Source organism: Uloborus diversus, chromosome 7, assembly GCF_026930045.1.
Source record: "Uloborus diversus isolate 005 chromosome 7, Udiv.v.3.1, whole genome shotgun sequence".
In the NCBI taxonomy this organism is placed as follows: domain Eukaryota; kingdom Metazoa; phylum Arthropoda; class Arachnida; order Araneae; family Uloboridae; genus Uloborus; species Uloborus diversus.
Window position 1 is genome coordinate 169,787,683 of NC_072737.1, and position 22,293 is coordinate 169,809,975.

General features: G+C 35.4%; 1 protein-coding gene across 1 annotated transcript in view; it reads left to right on the plus strand.

Annotated features, from left to right (window-relative positions):
- The window catches only part of LOC129226036 (uncharacterized), a 93,266-nt gene extending 71,246 nt beyond the window's left edge, over window positions 1-22,020 (plus strand). Inside the window, exons 3-5 of the mRNA XM_054860613.1 lie at window positions 8,576-8,711; window positions 20,283-20,412; window positions 21,674-22,020. Of these exons, the coding sequence (XP_054716588.1) occupies window positions 8,576-8,711; window positions 20,283-20,412; window positions 21,674-21,759 (352 nt within the window). The 3' untranslated portion in view covers window positions 21,760-22,020. The remainder of the gene's footprint in view (window positions 1-8,575; window positions 8,712-20,282; window positions 20,413-21,673) is intronic.
- Window positions 22,021-22,293: the final 273 nt, after the last annotated feature.

The window sequence follows — 22,293 nt, forward strand, 5'->3', positions numbered from 1 at the left end:
AAATAATGTATGGTGAATTTTCTCGCCAGTTGGCTTGTACCCATCTTACGGTTCCACGTTATGATAATTTCGTATCTCGCCAATTGGCTTGTGCTCATGTTACGGTTTCACGTTATGATAATTTCGTAATTTACTCGTCCATCTTATGATATTTTTTTTCTTAAAATTGGAATAGAAAAAGAACCACATCGAATTTTTGAAAAATCGCTTCGAAGTGCACACCCCCATGCTACATACTAACTTTGTGCCAAATTTCATGAAAATCGGCCGAACGGTTAAGGCGCTATGCGCGTCACAGGCATCCTACAGACATCCAGACATCCTCCGGACAGAGAGACTTTCAGCTTTATTATTAGTAATGGTACCCGCACGGCTTCGCCCGTAATAGCAAATTAAAAGGTCTTTTGATTCGCCTGTATATTTACAAATGATGTGTAGTGAATTTTCTCGCCAATTGGCTTGTGCCCACGTTACGGTTCCACGTTATGATAATTTCGTATCTCGCCAATTGGCTTGTGCCCATGTTACGGTTCCACGTTATGATAATTTCGTAATTTATTCGTCCATCTTATGATATTTTTTTCTTAAAATTGGAATAGAAATTTTTTTCTTAAAATTGGAATAGAAAAAGAACAAAATCGAATTTTCGAAAAATCGCTTCGAGGTGCACACCCCCATGCTACATACTAACTTTGTGCCAAATTTCATGAAAATCGGTCGAACGGTCTAGGCGCTATGCGCCTCACAGACATCCTACAGATATCCTACAGACATCCAGACATCCTCCGGACAGAGAGACTTTCAGCTTTATTATTAGTAAAGAAGATGATCGTAATTGTACATAAATATTTCAGATATAGTCTATCAGATTTAATTTAATTTAAAGTGACCAGAGATTATAGTTGATAATGCATATATTTTCATCTTTTGTGCTAGTTGAAAATACTCATAACTTGTATCATTGATAACTATGATTAACGTTAAAGAGAATTTTGACAAAAATATGCTCTACTGGTGTTTTACAAACCTTGCATTACGCGTATTTATTTACTTCTTAGCGCTTTAGAAACTGATGTCAGAGTAATACAAAAACATCAATTGGACATCTCTTTCATTTTTTAAGTAGCCCGTGCAACGCCGGGCACGCAGGCTAGTATTTTATAATAAAACTTGTACTGAAATAATATTTTTTATTTTTCACTGTAAATTTTCACCTTTAAAAAAAAAGGTGGAAAAATTTCTCTTCTCTTTTTTATGGGGCAAAGTGAAAAATAAAATATTTTACCAATGAAATATTTTCTTTTTGATTGTTAACGATATTTTTGATAGAATAAATGAGTAAATAAAAGAATGAATGATGAACTAAGAATAAAAGGAAACAATAAACAAATAAATAAATACATAAATATGATAATACACGAGAAAAATTAAATGAATGAATTTTTATTCATTAGCGAATGAATAAGGAAATAAATGAATGAATGAACAAAGAAGGGAATTTTGAAATGAAAGAATTTGAAAGGAGCAACTAATTAACCAATATGTAAAAGATTGAATAAGTAAATGAAAAGGACTATATTTCACTTTGCCCCGCATGCACTTGACTAACTGTACAAAGCATTTGAAATACAAATAAGCTTAATATTAAGCAAATAAATACTGCATCGTATATTAGTAGGTCTCAATTAATATTTAAAGTAGTAATAACAATAACTTTATCGTTTGATAATAACAAAAATAAGTTTTGGCTTACAACAAAATATTACAGTATGAGTATCAATTTTTGAAAAATGCTTGTAATATCATTCTTTAATTTTTAGAGGTAATTTTTTCTTGACTGGAATAGACTACACGTGCTACTAAATAGATAAAATTAAGGTCCCTACCTATATATACGAGCCGACGCATCAGCTTAAGATTAGCCATTTTGGATCGGAGCGCGTGTTTGAGTGGTTGTCTTTTCTGGCGAGTTATCGCGTTTGGTGATTGTTCACTGTGGGCAATTATTTGCGGCACGTGAAATAAAATATTATTTTCGACGAATTTGGCGAAATCCGAAACTTTGCTATGGTAACCCTAGCAGTGCATCAATGAAAAATCCGATCCGAAATGGCTAAACTTAAGCTAATGCGTCGGCCTATCTATATAGCGGCTCTAGATAAAATATTACTAGGCAGGTGACGCTAAAAGCAGAGTAAATATATGAACATTTCACTTTGCCCCGCTATTTCATTTTGCGCATATTCCCCTACTATAAACAGTTTCACTTTTTGCTGCCCACCGTGACTCTGAGGTCACATCAAATTTCATCATTATATTTCCTTCTAACGGAGCGTTATTCCCAATCACAGATTCGGAAACCTGTTTTGAAATAGCAAAAAACTTGAAAACGAAAATCTATCTTTTATGTGTTAAACACATTATTCTTAAACATTCTGCACGAATATAGGTACAGTGGACGCCGGTTAGTTGAATCAGTGGTTACTTGAATCAACCTCTTTATAGAATCATATCATCAAAAATAGAGCAATATCCGGCTTTATTGGATTAGCCGCTTTATTGAAACAGTCACTTTACTAAATCAAAACTGTTTAGTACAAACATGATTCATATAAGCGGCAGCCACTGTATTTTGTTTCCTACGTGCATTAATAATTTGAGCAGAAGACAACAAGTAGTAGTAAAAATCGACTTCGTTAACGTTTATATTAGAATATTTAATGTCATCGTAAAAGAAAAGAAAAAAAAAAAGAAAAAAAAATTAATTTGAATTTTGACATTTTGAATTCAAATTATGTTTTTCACAATCACGAGTGTGTGTATGTAGGCGTGTGTGTTTGTGTGTGGGGGGTATGTGTGTATGTGTGTAGGGGGTATGTGTATGTGTGTGTAGGCATGTGTGTTTGTGTCTGTGTGCTGGCATAAGTGTGTATAAATGTGTGTGTGTGGGGGGATGTGTATGTGTGTGTAGGCATATATGTTTGTGTCTGTGTGCAGGCATGAATGTGTGGGTAGTTTTGTGTATGTGTGTGTGTATGTTTTTGTGCGTAGGTGTAGGTGTATGTATGTATGCGTGTGTGTATCTGTTTTTGTGTGTATCTGTTTGTGTATGTGTATGTATGTGTTTGTGTGTGTATGTGTGTGTGCGTGTGTGCAGTTGTGTATGTATGCGCGTGCGTGTAGGACATGGATGCAACCTGGAGGCGGCTTTCGCTATAGGAGCAGCATCGTGAGGAGCCGGTCGACGGTGGTGCTGGCAGAGGGTGGCGGTGGGAAAAATAAAATGATAGCACGCCAAAAACAGTCAAGTGAGAACAATAAAAAATCGTGTTTGCTAAAAAAAAAAAAAACTCCAGTTATTTAAATAATCGTTTAGATGTAAAAGTTTCCCATCATTGTGCATCACATTCTGCAGAAGCTGTGGTGCTTTTTGCTTGCAAAGATCTGGTTGGATAAGAAAATATCTCCTCCGGAGTTGGACTTCATTTACACAGTCACACACTTGACTAATACACGCACCAAAGGATTCTAAGGAGTTTGCCAGTTGCTTAATAGAAGAAAAGGTCCAGTTGAAAGCGATAAGAGAAAGCATAACACACCGGATATCGGACACAGAACATTCCTCCCTATTAGTTTGGAAAAGGGCTTTGCCGGAACAGGAGAACCTAATCCTTCGGTCACAAGAGTTGGTGCGCCATTTCTCTCATTTAAGTCTTGAAATATCAGCTGCAAACAGGGTTTTATTACAAACAAAACAAGTGGGGGAGCCCTTTATCTTTAGAAGTTAGTTTCATTAGAAAATAGACTGAATTCTATCTAATGAGTAAAAATTCATATACATTTTAAAAGAAGTCCGGGATCTGCTCCTGTGAGCTCCCATACAAATTAAACTCCGGCTGCTATAATTTTTTTAGCACTGCTGTAAAATGTAGTAACTTTCAGAACAGTCCTGACAAATTCGAGGATTCTTATGAAAAGATTGTGGTAAATCCTCGCCTAGTTTTCAATATTGACATTTTTAATTTTAACCCTTACATTTAAACTCAAACGTCTGCCGAAGGCAGACGTTTGAATTTAAATGTAAAGGTTTTTAAAGTAAGAAATTTTTAAAGTAAGAAATTTTGAAGAAAGGAATTTTAAAGTAAGAAGTTTTAAAGAAAGGAATTTTAAAGTAAGAAATTTCATCGTTTTGAACTCGTTTTTTTTTTTTTTTTTTTTTTGCTGTGGTATCTGTCATTTTTTCGACTTCGTTTTATTTTAAATATCGTGCCCCTGAATCTCTTGAAGAATTCTTATTTTAACTTTCGTTTTTTACCTTCAACGATTTTAAAACTAGTGAAGTGACTTTTCACTACAATAGTTTAAATCTTACATTCTCCTTCCTTCTCTTTATCTTCATTTGAACTTTTCCAGTGTTTGGAAAATATTTGGAGGCTCACCTATTTTTCTTCATATAGCTGTGATATTTTCATAATGATGTTTTGATTAAAAAAGAGAGCAAAAAAAAAAAAAAAAAAAGAAAGAAAGAAAGAAAGAAAAAAAATCGAAATATGTCAGTAGTTCCTCGGAAGCGATCCTATTTATTTATCCATCTATGAATATTTTTTAAACTGAAGCTTGCCAAGCGTTTCGTTTACACATTGAATAAAAAAGGATTGCTCCCCCCCCCCCCCGCACACACCCCGTTTCCATAACTGGAGAAGAACTGAAAAAATGTTTGGTCATTATTGTAATTGAATTGCTGTAATTTTTAGAATTTTTCACAGAGAAATTTCAAGTTCTTTTTTTCCTTCAGAAATTTAGTTGCAATATGTTTTTTTTTACATCGATTTGGTAATTTTGCGCCCCTCAAATTTGTTACTCCGTGCGGGGGCACGGACTAACGGAGTATTCTTCCACCCCTGCCCTGGAGTGAAGAGGGAAAAGCCCTGCGAATAACTCATGTATTTTATTTCATATTAACCAAGTTCAACGGAGCTTGAGACATAAAATAAAATGCTGATTTGTATTCAGTGAAATTTCAAGTATGACTAATACGAAGGCGGGCTATTACAATTGATGAACTTCGATAACTTAAAACCTTTCGTCGAAGGCTGGATGGATTAAAGAACGAGCTGATGTGTGCATCACATGACTTCCTTTTACTCCAATTTAATGTCATTTCCCCATTATTGGCATTTTTAATGTGATTCAATAGTTTACTCTCTAAATATCATACACAGTGGCCAAATTAAAACAGATTTTTTTTTTTAAATCACGAAATTTGTCGCCAAGTTGGCGACAAACCTTGGAGACCAAAATGGCAATATATCGCCAAGTGTCCGCCAAATTATAATACCACTTGAGTTTACATCGAAATTAACAATGATTCCCCCCCACCCAAAAGAGGCAAAAGACCCCTTTAGAAGCACCCGAATGCAACCAAAAGGAAAGGTCCACAACGAGACTCCACTAAGAGTCTACGTACCAAATTTCAACTTTCTAGGACTTACCGTTCTTGAGTTATGCGACATACATACGCACATAGATACATAACGTCGCGAGAAAATTCGTTATAATTAACTCGGGAATCGTCATTACGGATATTTCGCGCGTCTATACGTTCTTAGGCACTTATCCACGTCTGGTCGAGTCGAAATAAAAAAAAAAAAAAAAAAAAAAAAACTCAACATTCATTCGGGGGTGAGTAAAATGGAAATTAAGGTCAATTTTTGAGTGAATTTTTTTTTTTGCGAATACAATACTTCCTTTTTTGTAAAAGGAAGTAACAAGTGAAAAAATGATAAATAAAAACCGCTTGAAACTCATACAGCAAGCATGTAAAATTCCGCCATTACAATATTATTTTCGCGAATCCCCTTTATTACTCTCGCGAACCCCCACAGGTTCGCGAACCACCGGTTGGGAACCGATGATCTAATATATCTCTTTAAACACATAACTTGCTCATATGCTGGCAAGTGTTTTTTTCTTCTTTTTGTATTAAATTATTGTTAACTTCATCCCTTTTTGGTAGAAAAGAAGAACCTGCACATAGGAGAAATTAAAGCTGTGAGTGTTTCCCGGAAATGAGAAGGAAAAATTATAGACTGTTTGGCAGTATCAAATGACAAGTGATCAATTAATCTTAATTTAATCTTTAAATTTATATCAACTTATTACTTCATTAACTTGTTGTACTTAAATTCATTTAGGATTTACAGTTAACTTGCATTTAAGTAATTTAGTCTGAAAATCTAGTTTTTTATACAGTGTGTCTAACGCGTTCCTGGAAATCATTGTACAATAACAACTCCTCCCCGCAAAAAAAAAAAAAAAAAAAAAAAAAAAAACACAACACACATTTTTATTTGTTTGATAAGTTTATATGATATTTTTTATGGAAGTTCATTGTTATGAATGGGCGAAGTTCTACCCACGCGAAATTCTGGATCGGCAAAGTTTTAGACACGCGAAGTTATGAATCGGCGAAGTTTTGTACAAGCGAAGTTTTGTCCACGCGAAGTTTCGACCACTCGAAGTACTGAATCGGCGAAGTTTTGGCCGCGAAGTTTTGACCCCAAACTGTTATTTATTTCTCTGCTCTCTGATATTTTATAGTTAGCAAATGGCACTATCTACAGCCTACGTCGCCAGTCTTCAGTACCTTTCATAGCCACTAGGGAGGGTTATATTCACACCTGTGCCTGTTTTTACACATTTTTCTCAATACAGTCGAGTCCCGACTTACGCGAGGGATGCTTGCCAAGACTCCTCGCGTTAAGTTGAAATTTCGCGTTGTGGAAAAATTATAGGTAAAACTTTTTTTTTAAAGCATACCAAATTCTTTTAGACACTTATAAACACCCCTCAAACTGCTAAAAAAAATTCCTTAACCACACACTACAATTTCTTAAATATAAAACTGAACTTTTACCGTATTTAAAAAATAAAAAAAACTTTTATTCAACAAGAAATATTTTAAATGCTCAAAATGAATGGGAGATATAGACATAAAATAAAACAACACGGTACGCAAAGTATGTATTAATAATAAAATGCTGAACTATAATAGTACTGCACAGTAGATACAGTAATAATATTTATGAGTTAAAAAATGAAGATAATGATGATTTATGCTCCATGATCAGATTGTTATTCTCATCTAATGCATCTTTAAATACGGTTGCTTCGCCTTTTTTCTTTTATAACGTTTCAATTTGGGGCAACAGTCCCTCTTTCTTTTCTCTTTAATCCACAATATACGAACAGCTTCTATTTTAATAATATTTACTTTTCTAGACTGCTCTGCAAGCTTCAATATTGAAACTAAAATCTGAACTTTTACGGATACCTTTTCGTTTTGACTTTTAATTCTACGTATGGAAGATTCACTCATATTAATGTCATGCTACCGTCGTAACATTTTGTAGTTGTTCAAGCATATCGAGAAGCTAAGGCTTGTTTTTTTTAAATCAGAAACTTTCTTTTTCTTCCCATCTTCACAAACTTGAGATAACGGTGCCACTGAGGTGGCAGAAGTTTTATGCACTTTAATATTTAGAATGAAAAAAAAAAATGAATAAATGAAAGATGCTGAGTGATTTTTTGATGCACTAACAACGCGATGCGTAGATTAGTTTGGTGTGAGAACTTTCGCTGTCAGTGATGCTTAAAGGGATTTAATAACATTTACGAAATAAATATTTTGTAGCCAATAACGAAGCAGATACTTCCTTCCAAAAAAAATTCGTGTTTTGGACGAAAATTTCGCGTTAGCTCTGAAATTCGTTTCTCGGAAAAATTCGCGTTGTTGCCATTTCGCGTAAGTCGAATCGCGTTGTAGCGGGAGTCAACTGTACATTAATTAAGTCTTGTATATTTTCTTTGATACATTATTATAACACTGCTTTGCTTATATTTTAAATTTAATGAGTTCCAGTGGTAGTATTTTATTTTAATCTATAGTTTTGTTTTCGTATTCGATAAGCGGACTTTTCGATAACTCGATTTTTTCTTGGTTTCCCTGCAACTAGGACTTGTCGAAGTTTCACTGTATTTAAGTTAGGCTTGCCAGACTTCCCAGTTTGACCGGGACAGTCCCGGATTTCAGACAAAACTCCGGTGTCCCGGCCGGTTTACTTCATGTCCCGGAAAATGATAAATTTGATAATATATGACCAAAAAAAGTCTAAAAATAAGAAGCTGAAGGATTATTTAGGATAGTTAATTTGTCATCTGTAACTTAAACATAAAAATTAATATTGAATTAGCTTGTGAAGACTTTTACAACAAGATTAAAAACGAAAAAAGTTCTGGTCAATTATTAGCACTCATCAGCCCGGCATAGGAAAGTGACTGAGCTGGAGATGGAAAACCTCTTAAGGAAGCCAAGAGTGCGAAACAAGCTGGTAGTTAATATAGAATTAGCAGACCAGACGAGTGACCGAAGCAATGAGTCACTTTCCTATGCCGGGCTGATGAGTGCTAATAAGCACGAAACTGCAGTCGAAACTCGGCTGGAAATGACTGAGCTGGCGGTGTATTTCACGCATCAAGTTATTTTTTATTAATATAATAATTTTTCCCTCCTTAGGAGTAACTGTGACAGCAAAGTGGGGAACATCCTGCGCAAACATTATCGTCGTCCGTACTTCTTGCCGCTTCTGTCTGAGAGCACGAACATCGATTGGATATTTATGGGAACGCCAGGCCATGGAGCCCATATGCATGCAAGTATATCTTTTAATGTTTCTTGCAGTGTCGCATTCCACAGGCGAGACTTATTTTCACAGAAAGTAGAGGTAAAGTTGAGAATGCTTTTGCTCGAGCCAGCTACTAAAAAGTTTACAGATAGGAAGCAGTGAGCGTTTTCTAGGATAATTCACGAAATAGTGCAGATCAAATGAAAGCTAAAGAATTTTGGACACACAACATGGACACAGAAAATACTTTCATTTTCCCAGCAGTTTTTTTAATTAATTTTTTAAAATGTCCAATTTTTCAAACAAGGCGTGGTCTTGATGACGTCACAAATGATGCACTTTGCCGCATCTTTCTAATATGTTTCCAAGTTATGATAATCAAGCAGTGAATTAAAAATGCGTTCTACGCTTGCTATCAACCATATCGTTGCCAATACACGTGAGTAAAGATGCGAATTAAATATTTTGCTCTGTGAATGGCAACACTGAAAGGCATTTCATCATTTGTGATATCATCGGCAGAAGCCGTAAACAATAAAAGCGCTTCGATTTAAGTATTTTTTTAAAAATATTAAACGTAAACAAATTTATCAAAAAATGTTCATATCCTATGTTTTTAAGCATGCTCTTTCAGAAAAGAATACTTTTAGAATTTTGGAAACGACCCAATTTATCCAAACAAAATTCAAATCATGGCACTGATAATAACTCTCGTACAAGATAAGTAAGAACAGTCATTCCAAAATTATTTATTTAAAACTTTTTGCAACTACTAGTAATCTGGAACTGCAAAGTATCTGGTTTAATAATTTATTTCGTAGGTTCGATGCACATTGATTGTAATTTGAAGAAATACTTGAGTTTAAAATGTTGACAAAATTCTTTCGTGTATATTTCTAAAATTAATTTATTCTAAATTCAAAACATAGCATTGAAAATTCGTGCATAAATTTAGTATGAGCAGTCATTCAGAAATTATTTATTGCTTACTTTATATATTTTTCAAATTTCACTCATTTTAAAATCATTAAAATGGTTTTTTAATAGAATAGTTGCTTGAAAAAAATTATATAAGTTTATTACATTTTTTTTTTACTTCTGCTTATTTTAAGAAATAAATAATGAACTACAATCCCATATTCTGAAAATGTGAGAAAGTCACGGATAGATGGCAGCACTATTTGCCACGAACTATTCCTCCGTGAAACTATTCCGAATGAAGAAGTTTTTTTTTTATATTCTCTTAAAAGCAATCAGTAATACCCAAGAAATCTCATTACGACGAATACCAATGCAACGAAATATCCACTCCAACGAAATAATTTTTCAGTCCCGTTTTAATTTTTTTTTGCGTGCCATTTCATTTCAACGAAATTCCCGTTGCAGCGAACAAAATTTTCAGTCATGAAGTTCGATGTAACGGATTTTTAAATGTAATAATTCTAATGATAATATCAAATTAAAACAGGACACACCTCTTTTGACAAAAACAAACTTTCAGCTGATTTAGAATGTTTAGAAAAAAATTGAAAATGAAAAACGAAACTGAAATTTTTATGAGATGATGTAATGAAATTGTTTTTTAAAATTTTTTGAGCAATTAAGTGCTAATTGTTTTCACTTGACCATCCTTGACGTTCCGGTTCCTTTTTCAACCCCTCCGTCCACTGCAGGCGCTGTTCCTTCGCACAGAGGGGCATTTGAGCCAAAAAGCTGGCCAAAAGTCGAAAATGCAAACTTCAATGAGTAGCTTTGACCTTAAATTTCAGAAAAGGTAGATAAATTTGGCGTCACGTGGAAGTGTTCCCTCTGCACTGAGACTAACCAGTCGAATTTACCAACAGTCAGAACTTAGCGCTTTCGAAATACGGCTGTCTTCGTTTGAGTCATTACAGTTTCTCGAAGTTACTTCATTGTACTATTTTCACGTCAGAAGTAACTCTAGTGAAGTAATTTACTATGGACGGGGTTGAGCAAGGTTTGTGCACTATTATTCATCAGTTTTTATTTATTTTAAACTACTATTTTTACATTAGTACGGTTCGTCAAACTTCACAAAAATTATATCTGTTTTTTTTTTTTTTTTTTGCAATTCCTAAAAATGTGAAGGTTTTTAAACATGTTGTACTCATTTGTACTCATTGAAAATTATACCCCGTGATACTTCAGAATCTCTATTTTGATAATCTGAACTAAAAGTTTGCCCGAATTTGCCCGAAAAAATAATAACGCGATCAATAGAGCAGTTGTGATTTTTATTTATTTCTCTTTTTTCGGTTGTTTTTAGGTTTACAGGCTTCTGTTACATCTACGAGTCGAATACAACTGCATAAGATGTTAATTGGAAGTGCAGAAAGGTCCTTTGATGGCAAGTTTAAAGAACTAATTAAAAATCTAGCTAAAATTACTAACTGCCCTTGCGAAAAATTGTCGGAAGTTAAAAACACCATTAACAGTTTTAAAATTGTTTACATGCGAAAATGGATGGCATGTAATAGAATGGAAAGCCGATTTCTAGAAAACAACCAAAATTGGTTAAAAGAAGGGGTTATGTTATTTACCTACTCAGTTCCGGGTCTTTTACCATTAGGAAGACCCAGTAAGGATTTCGGAGAATCGAGTGAAAGAAAGAAGCGCCGAAAAACATCGGAACTAAGAAAAAATGTTGCTGTTGATGAATTAACGTATGCTGCTCAAATGAGTCATCGTGCCATAGGCAACACAGACGTGGCAAAAGTTATCCAAGACATAAATAAGTCTCCAACCAGAGCAACAAAGTTTCGAAAAGCAGTCACTGCTGGTTGCATTAATATCAAAAACACTCGCCGGAAGAGGCTTTAGCAATATTTGTTGAAGCTAATTTGTCTAGGAGTCAGTATGAAATCATACAGCAGGCTAACAAAGATGTTTATCCTTGTTATAAATATGTACAAAAAGCAAAGCGAGAATGTTATCCGAAAACGTTTGTCGATGAAACTTGTGCTCAGTTACAGTTGCAAGATTTAGTAGATCACACAGTCATAAGATTGTGCATGTATTTAGAGCCAGTGTTCCAAGCATACAGTCATGAAGAATCTGCAGATTTTGTGTTGATTTTTAAGTGGGGTTGTGACGGATCAAAGCAAAGCCAGTACAAACAAAAATTTGAAAATGAGGATGGCACTGATGCTCACATTTTCCTCAGTTCTCTTGTGTCTCTTAGATTAATGTCTGGCAAAAATGTTATCTGGCAGAATCCTTGTCCATCGTCACCTAGATTTTGCAGACCTATTAGAATAAGGTTTATTAAAGAGAAGAACGACATCACAAACGAAGAGATTTGGTATATAGAAAATCAAGCAAAAAACTTAGTTCCAACAAATGTTAGTGAAACAATTAAAATAAAACATTTGTTACTGCCTACAATGGTGGACGGCACAGTGTGTAATGCGGTCACTGACACTGCATCTACTATGCGCTGCTATATTGCGGTAGCACGTCAAAAACCTTTAATGACTTATCAGCAAAAAGCACAGAAGATCCAGAGACTTTTAAATTCGGGCTATCTATTCTGCACGCTAGGATTCGGTTTTTCGAATTTTTATTACATTTATCATAATAAGATAAAAGCAGGAGTATTCAAAGGTCGTATTACAAAGAAAAATTAAAAAGATCAAATTAAGGCAGCCAAAGTGATAATTCAAAAAGAATTCAAGAATAAAATGGGATTGCTGGTTGACGTACCTAAAGTTGGCTATGGAAACACGAATGATGGAAACACGTCTCGTAGATTTTTTGGTGACGTGAATGAAGCAGCTGCCATTAGAGGGATAGATTTAGAACTAATTCTCCGATTTAAAATAATATTGGAGGTGATATCTTCGGGTTTCGACATAAAGGTGGAGCAATTTGGCATGTATACCATGGATACTGCGAAGTATTATGTAAATTTGTATGCCTGGCAACCTATGTCACCAACAGTCCACAAGATACTAGTTCATGCTCCGAGTATTATATCACATGCCTTGTTACCAATCGGTCAGTTGTCCGAAGAGGCCGCAGAAACCAGAAACAAGCATTTTCGGCAGTACAGAGAAAAATTCACCAGAAAAATTTCCAGAAAGGATTGTAACGAAGACGTTTTAAATAGACTCTTGTTATCTTCTGATCCATATTTGAGTAGCGTTAGATCATCTAACATGAAGAGAAAAAGGCAAACGATATCGAAGGAAGCCATAAAAGTTTTAAAATCTTTTTGTTTTGAAGATAGTGATACTGATGACAAAAGTTTGTAGACTTTCATCACCATCATCCCATGTACGTGTAAAACAGCAAAACTATAATTAATTTGCTCGGCTTTAATTTTTTGTACATTTCACTGTGTCGAATGTCTGTTTAACAGATAGTAAATATGTACTTCAACATTGTTAAATTGTTTGGTTTCCTTTTACATATCTAAGCCAGTTAATAATCGGTATAACTTTTATGGGTTGCGTTTGAGCAAGCAAAATTAAGAGTATACATATGACTTGCCCGAGTTTATTATTAGCAACCATTTTTTAGTGAAAAACTAGCAGAATAATCATTATATTTGGAAAATTTGATTTATGGCCAGCTTTTTGGCTCAAATGCCCCACTGTGCTTCGGTCCTGAGCAATGTCACCCGGAATCCGCTTCTCCTGGTCGGTGGCGTCCATATGCCCTACACACACTCACGCTCATACACATACACACACATACACACGCGCCTTTACACATATACACGCCAACGTGCATTCACACAAGTTTACGCACACACACAAGCCTACACATATTGTACATACACAACTAGACACACTTAACAGTCCAAGAGGAGGAGCAGGTTTGGGGGGACAGGAGCCGTTTCTATAAACAATAACTCCAATGAGTAGGGTCCTGTCGCAGCTCGTGATTGCGAAAAACATAATTTAAATTCAAAATTTCATAGTTCAAATTATTATTATTTTTTTTAATTTAAAAGCTGAAAACTCTTCGTGTACCGCAAAGTATGCCACGAGGCTTACAGAAGTTAGTAGAAAACCAGAAACAGAAGTTAAAACCAAAAATGCTTGAAAATTTAAATTGTGAGTCAGGGACGTGGCGAGAAGGGGCGCTTGGGGTGTGCCCCCCCCCCCCCGCCCCCCTCGGTTTTTTTGACAGTTGGCATTTTTAACAGATCAGTCGGCAAAAGTATGCGAATGGTACAGTTTATTCTATAATCGATTTTTGGAACCAAAAAAAAAAAAAAGCAGAGTTATAAAATGAACGTAGATATACTAGAGCTGCGGAGTCGGAGGGAAAAATAACCGACTCTGGGAGTTTTGGGAACCGGACATAACGTCCAGATCCAAAACGTCCATGGACATAACGTCCAGGTCCAAAACGTCCGAGGGACAAAATGTCCGAGGGACAGAACGTCCGACGGACATAACGTCCAGCGGACATAACGTCTAACGGACACAATGTCCGACGGACAAAAGGTCCAAGGACAGAACGTCCACATTTTTTGACAGCTAGGACATAACGTCCAGTTTTCTGAGCAGGGTGGACAAAACGTCCGGATTTCCTTTATCTCAACTAATTTTGTTGAATTATTTGTGTAATACATGTTTTTAATGAAGAATGAGTCTGTATAGATCCCCTCCCCCTCTCCCCACACAAACATACAAGATGGAAAGATACTTTAAGTATTAGGACCCTCCTTTTTTTTAAATAAAATGTGCGTTTTAAATAAAATTCGCAGGCACTGGCAGAGTTACTGACTTAGAGGGAAAATGACCGACTCCGATTCTTGAAAGTTTAAACCTTCGACTCTCTTAACTTGACACCTTTACCCCAAAATCAGCCTGACTCCGCAACCCTGAAATACATCACTCGGCATGAAGTACGATTTTGCTGAAGTCGGCATTTGTGTAAAGTAGGCCTACTATCTTATCTACTTTTACTGAGAAACGAAAAAGTGCGTGGTGGGGGGTGGGGGGGATGTTGTCTAAAACGAACGAGATCTCCATCCTACGGCCCACGAGACACATTCGGCCTAAGAACAGATTTGGTAATTTGGCATCAGTGATTGAATAATAAACAGCAGATAAGACAGACGTCACCAAAACAATTTAGCCGCCAACATCTACCCGTCCTAATTAAAGACTCTTTATTTCAAAATTTCTAAAACAAATGGGATGGGGGATGCCAATAAATGCCATAATCAAATCTTTGCTGCATCCAGCAAAAATGTTAAAATCATGGTTCTCATTTTTCTGTCTCATATTGATTAAGATAAATTTTTGTGACTCACATTTTTCCATTTCTTGCTATTGATTTGATCCCGAATTCAGTATTTAGGAAATTCTTCTGTTGCATGCTGATTTTTATCTTGCTTCAGATGCATGCTTTCGATTTGTTTAGCACAGCGGTTCCCCACCTTTTTAGCTGTGCGGCCCACCAGTTTTGTAGTAACCACCATTGAGGCCCACTAACTACTATAATTTTTGCCCAGTCAAAATTTTATTTCTGGGGGGGGGGGAAGAGGGCACCTGCTCAAAACTGCCCCCTTAAGTGTAACTAATATACCGTATTACGTATTAGGATTGAAAGTGCGTTGAAAACAACATTTATGGAGATGTTGTTTCCCCTTCTCCCCTCCTGCTGCACCACTGATCAGGGTTGCCAGACGTCCCGAATTTCAAGGGACAGTCCCGTATTTTGAAAAATTGTCCCGCGTCCCGGGGAACTTCCATACGGGACGGCTGAAGTCCCGTATTCTGGCTGATAACATTATTTTACAGAACGAGACATTTTTTTAAGAGAAAAAAATAAAGTGAAACAAAAAATGAAACGATCAATAAGAAAATCATGTGGCAGCAAATGCAAAAATTATTTTCCATCTGATTTGGTTTGTTTGTTTTTGTTTTGGCGGCAGAGCATGAGGACTGATGAATGGTTGCTTCTTCTTTGCTCATTGACTATATTGGAAATATAATTTCTGCGCATGCGTCGTCAATCGCAAAGAAATTGATTTTTATACTTTTGAAAGCGACATTTTGCGAGGTTTAATGCTTTGTTGCGATTGAATTTTTCAGATTGATCATGGTTAGACGTCTCAAAAATATCTCCCCCCCCCTTTTCACTCATAGACAGGGGGCGTAGCCATGGGGGGATAGGGGGTTAGAACCCCCCCCCATGAGCCCCCAAATTATATATATATATATATATATATATACAGTGAAGCACCGTTTATACGTTTCTTTTTTGTACGTTTTTATCAATTATATGTTTTTCAAATCGGTCCCTGCATACTCTAATACTCAGTAACCTATACCAATTATACGTTTTTTCATACAGTCCCCTTCAAAAACGTATAAACGGTGCTTCACTGTATATATATATATATATATATATATATATATATATATATATATATATATATATATATATATATATATATATATATATATATATATATATATATATATATATATATCCGTGTGTGTGTGTGTATAAACTTGAGGGGCATAGCTTTATTTTAAACTTCTGAAAAAATTACCCCCCCCCCCCCCCAAGGATTTTTTCTCGCTACGCCACTGCTCCAAGAAGCCTGTCCCGTATTTACTGTTCTTAATTTTGGCAACCCTGCCACTGATATAGTTTCTCTGTACAAGAACAATTTTTAAGAAAGAAAATAACTTTATTGCATTCGCATAGCTGTAAGCAAACTCAAAAATAAGTCATCAAAGTTAAAGCTCCATGGGATTTTTGACGCTGTTTTTCCTCTACGAGGAGTTGATATCTGGATTCAAACTGGATAGTTTTAGCTTCAAACAACTGGCAACATTTCATACATTATATTATTTTTTAAAAAAACTACAATAAAAGGTCTTATTCAAATAAGTAGGCTGTCTAAAAGCCCCTCAAGCGTCTCAATTCACTGGTTATGGTTAGTCATGCCAGTTCAACAAAGGAGGAAAATTTTTAACTTGAAGCTTGAAGCTAATGCTAGAGTCTTTGGAAGTTTTCTATGGGAGTTTCTGATTAATTAGATTTCATCTTCAATGTAGGGGAAAGTTCCTAAGATATATGAAAAATCTTAAAATTCCTTATTGGCGATGAGTCAGAAAGAGAGCTATTGAGTGATGGTACATCTAATAAGTGAATTTTCACAAAAAACGGAATTAAGACCCCAGAATAATCTTGGTTCTGATTCTCGAACAGTGCCCACGGCCCGGTAACACGCTGTTCGCGGCCCACTTGTGGGCCGCGTCCCATGGGTTGGGAACCGCTGATTTAGCACGAATAAAAAATGCTGCTTTAGCTCTCTATTCTATTTCGATTCTCTTTCTTATTATTAAGGACACTTTTAAAGTTTCCGTTTCCACTAAGAACTTGAGCCAATTTGAAATTGGTCAAAAAACAACTGCACTTCAAGCACAGTGAAGAACCTCCTGGTCCACCCTGCATTGGGAGAGGTACTCTTTGTTCCAGTCCACAAGCATTTCATCATTAGCCATTAGCTTAAAGTGCGATGAAGGAATACTACATCCGTAAGTCAATTCCACGCCTTGTAGCCCTTTTAGCAAGTCGATCTGCTCTTTTGTTGTCGAGAATGCCACTATGACCTCTTATGTAGGCGAAATGAATATAAGTTTGTCCAAACTTTCGAATTATGTTATTTTTCTGTAACTATGTATTCAGTATTACTTTCCACATCTGCCTGCTTTGATTTCTGACTAATATCCGAAGCATAATCGAAAAAGTCTGAGTGCTGTACAAAATCTAAACTATTTCCTATTCCTATTCAGAGTCACAACTGACTACAACTGTATTTATGTCGAGGACTGCATACTAAGTGCCTTGCCTCCATTATTTTATATACCGACAGATGGCAGCACCATCACCGGATCGAACAGTTAATGAGAATTTAGAACTAGTCCAGGAGCTAATAGCTATCTGGTGCTAGAACCCCCAGAGGTATCGTTTCACTTGGAGGACATTGAGACCACGAGCATATTTAACGTCGCCCAGTCCCCTTTAATGACGACGGTGGGTCTCCGACCGTCGAGGTTCGAACTCAGGACCCTCCGGCTCCGAATCCGACACTCTACCGATCGGGCAACCACGGCCCCATCTAAACTATTTAATTGAAACGATTGAATGCATTTGAATCAGGGTTGGCCAGATTGGACCCAATTGGGTTGGACCCAATGGGTTTTTTTGAAAAAACCCATTTAAAAAAACCCATTATTTAACCCACTTTTGAGTTTTTAAAAAAATTTTGAGAAGTTTTTAAAAACAATAATTAATTTAAATACTTTCACAATTTAAACTTCTTTTTTATTTGTTCTTCACCACAGACAATGGACATAAAAAAGGAATTTTGAACTTTAATAGTATTTCTTAACTCTTAACGACATTAAAAAGATACTTCAAAGATTTTAAATAAATATATTTAAATTTTTCTTTAACTGGTCAATAAATAACTCAAATTATCTGGACTAAGTCCTGTCACATCTGATTTTCTTAATATTTGTAGATTGTACAGAGGAAACTATGCTAGCTAAAAGGCTTTCATGTGAATTATTTTCTGCAAACCAACATGTCACAAATCTCAAATAAACAACGTATATGTTTTAGAAATTAACAGGTTTTACAAACGGTCGAACAGAAAACAGAATAGTATGTACAATACTTTCATTATCTTACAAAAAGTTTAATATTTCTTACTCTGTACACAGAAATAGAAAAACAGGCAACATAAAATTCAATATCTTGATTAAGCTGGAATTCAGTAAAAAGGGATTTAAACTACTTTGACGTTCTACAGTAGTTTTGCATAACAAAATGAAATACAATAAAGTAAAATGCAAATAAAAAATGTAGTAATTAAAAACGAACAATAGATTTTATCACTCGAGAAGTAACTTTGCCCTAACTGTTGGTAATCATGGAAATCTTAAACTTTACCATTTAAAAAATCTTAAACTTCACCATTCTTGGGTTTCGTTGTCTTTTTTACTTTTCTTCAGAAAAAACTGAGTTTTCCAGTATTTTTACCCCAAAACAATTTTTGTGCTTTGTCCATATACTTACACTACAATATGCTACAAGCACCCCATTTTCCCTAAAAAAAAGACAAAAAAAAACCACATTTCTTTTAAAAAACCCAGCTTTAGTTGGGTTTTTTTGGGTTTTATTTCAAAAAGCCCAAAAAACCCTGGGTCCATGGGCTTTTTTTAAAAAAACCCGGGTTTTTGCCAACCCTGATTTGAATGGTTTTTTATGAGTAAGTAGTTACTAGTATACAGTTTGTCGTTCGTGTGGTATGTGTGTACAGTCTGACCACCGATATTATAGAAAGGTAAACATCCGGTTTACAGGCGGAAATGAACGCATCTGTTTGAGAACAGAGGTGGTAGTTTGTTCGATAGAGATGCGCATTTTTGCCTCTTAATTATTTAGACGCAGTTTTGTAAAAATTAAAATTTGTTCACAGAAATATATTTTTTTTAATCTAAACTACATTCGATCTATATTCTGACTACAAAAATTAATTGGTTTACTTAATTATTTATTTTACAACATAATTTTGATCTTACCATTTTGCTTTCACATTTCCGGACGAAATGAAAATATTTTATTTTCTTTTTGCTGTTTCCACAGAAACTCTTTTTATTTCCCTCATTTTATTTTAGAGAATGCAATAAATGAACAAGGCCCTGGTGACATTATAAAACGCGTGCATCAAAATCCTGTCACTATTTTCCCTTCTTCCCTGTAGATTCATTCAGCTGGAATCGTCTTATCTTGGCTAATTGCCAAATTCCATGTCTTTCATGGTCATCATGTGCGTGTGATGTATCTCATCTATATATATATATAAATGAATGTTTGTCTGTATGTCATCCATGAACTCAAAAACTACCCGGCAGATTTGGCTGAAACTTTCACCGTTTGTTATTTTTGGTACTGGGAATGTTTATAGACCAGTTCGAAAAAAATCCGATCGATAGTTCCTTTTTTATTCCAATTTAAGTCACAATCCATTGGATAAATACGAATAAAATTATCGGCTGCAGAAATTAATTCGCGTGAAAGATCTCATTAATAAGAAGTTAGCTGTTGCCATTTTTCTTGAGTTTGAAGAAATAAATTCTTTCTTTATTGTTTTATGGCTTTTCATGCAACGGGGGGATTTAAAACTTTTTCTATTTGATATTTTTAGCGATTGATTGATCTTGCAAACTGCGTGAGTACAAAATTTGAGTATAGTCACGGCTTCACTTGATACCTGGACCGATTATTATGAAAATTGCTATATATATATATGTATTTTTCCACGGAGAAGGTGCATAATATGCTCATTGAAGCCACTCGCCACCAGGTGGCACTGCAGAGTAGCAACTTCTGCCCCGTTCCACCGATTGTCATGAAAATCAGTATAATGATGTATTTTTTTGTTGGCGTAGCAACGCGCGTCGGGTACAGCTAGTTATTCAATAAAAAGTGCATTCAAATGCAAGAAAATCAAATTCATGCAAATGTGTGAAACGTTCTACTTGTTGTGGCAATCAATTATTTAATTTCATTCTTTCTCTCTCTCTTTTTTAGATTGATCACGTGCACAATCCTTCCTGGCAGGCTCAAATCAAAGGCAGGAAGGAGTGGACTCTCGAACCAGTACCTGAATGCTACAACGAATGCAAATCTCTTAAAACTATTGTGGAACCAGGAGAAGTCAGTGAGTAGCACTTATAAAGGGTGTCCCAAAAATAACGCAAGATTTGAATTTGCCGCCATTTTTGCAATAAATTGTGGGCAATCTTGAAAAAAGAACAATTTGGCAGCTGAGGGTCTAGGGTTATTACAAATGGAGCGTTTTCGATTCTATAATGCGTTTTCATTATCGAACAATTATTTGAGAAATAATGAAAGTTTGGGCGGGTCAAGCGGTTTACTGTTATTGGCGCTCGATATCGCAATTAGGTAATGCGCAGGTGGTTGTGGGATTGCTGACATAGTGGTTTGACTTCAAATAACCCCATAAGAAGAAATTTAATAATGTTAAATCACACGATCTAGGGTACAATTCATATCACCGAAACGAGAGAGTACACGAACAGGAAATTCCTTATGCAGTGATTGAATTGTTTCGCTGGCTGTATAATAGCATAACACTCCATTTTTACTAACCCTAAACTCCCAGCTGTCAAATTGTTCTTTTTCCGTGGCTGCCAACAATTCACAGCAAAAATGGGGGCAAATTCAAATCTTGCGTTAATTTTGGGACACCCTTTACATAAATGACCTGTGGTACCTTTGAATCAGTGACCCGAAGGCCGCTTGTGGCCTCTTTTGTAAATTTAATAAGGATATACAGTACAATCTCGATAACGCGAAGTTTATAACTTGAATATTCCTTTATCTGGAAGTTCTCATCGGGTCCCAATCTTTTGAGACTGTTGTGGAAACTTACCATAACTAGAACTACCAATAACTCGAACGTTTTAGCCGGTCCCTTGAGACTTCTAGTTATCAAGAGTTGAAACATTAACTTTTACTGAACACTTTTACATTACTTTTTACTGAAAGAAATGTATCTAAATGTGTATCTTTTTCAGTTTGAAGTATTGTATTCCTGATCGAAAAATTTTCATGTGATATTTATTTATTTATTTATTTATTTTTGATCTTCTCTTTCGTTTTATTCTTCGTTTTATTAGTATTAAATAATTTATTTTTGCAGACGATAGCTCTTATATTACTGCTCTTTTTCTGTGGATGGGAGGGGGGGGGAGGAGCAGTATCGTTCAGATTGAATATCTGTTCATTAAAATTTTATTATTTAGGTTTAAACGCTGAGATACCGTTATTATGGTGGATATTTCTTCAAGGCCTTTCTATTTATTTCCATGTTTCTTCTTTGGTCATTTCTCTCAGATTGGATGTTCTTTGTATGCTGTTATTTCATTTATTTTTAATATCGAATGTTTTATTTTCAGTTGTTCTGGACACAAACCGCTGGTACCACAAAACGAAGATAATTGGAAACGATTTGAGCATCACCATCGGATCCGAATTCGATTAAGATTTTGATTGTGATTGTACCACGACTGAAAAACACCAAAGAAAATTTACTTCTAGTCAACTAAACAAGTTTCCTATCTATGGTTCCAAGAAGCTGAAAATCTATTTTTAAGTTGTGCCTGTTCTTGTTACACTTATTTTGTTAAAATTATGTTCATATTTTCTAATTTCTGCCTGAAAAAATATTGTGTTCAATAAAGTGCATACCTGGTTGATCAGGCATGCTGATGTCAAGGCCATAATAGTCTCGGGATTTTCAATAATTCTATTATCTTTATCTTTATTATTATTACTAATAATAAAGCTGAAAGTCCCTCTGTCTGTCAGGATCTCTGTGACGCGCACAGCGCTAGACCGTTCGGCCGATTTTCATGAAATTTGGCACAAAGTTAGTTTGTAGCATAGGGGTGTGCACCTAGAATCGATTTTTCGAAAATTCGATATGATTCTTCTTCTATTCCAATTTTAAGAACAAAATTATCATAAGAAGGACGAGTGAATTAAGAAATTATCATGACGTGGAACTGTAACATGG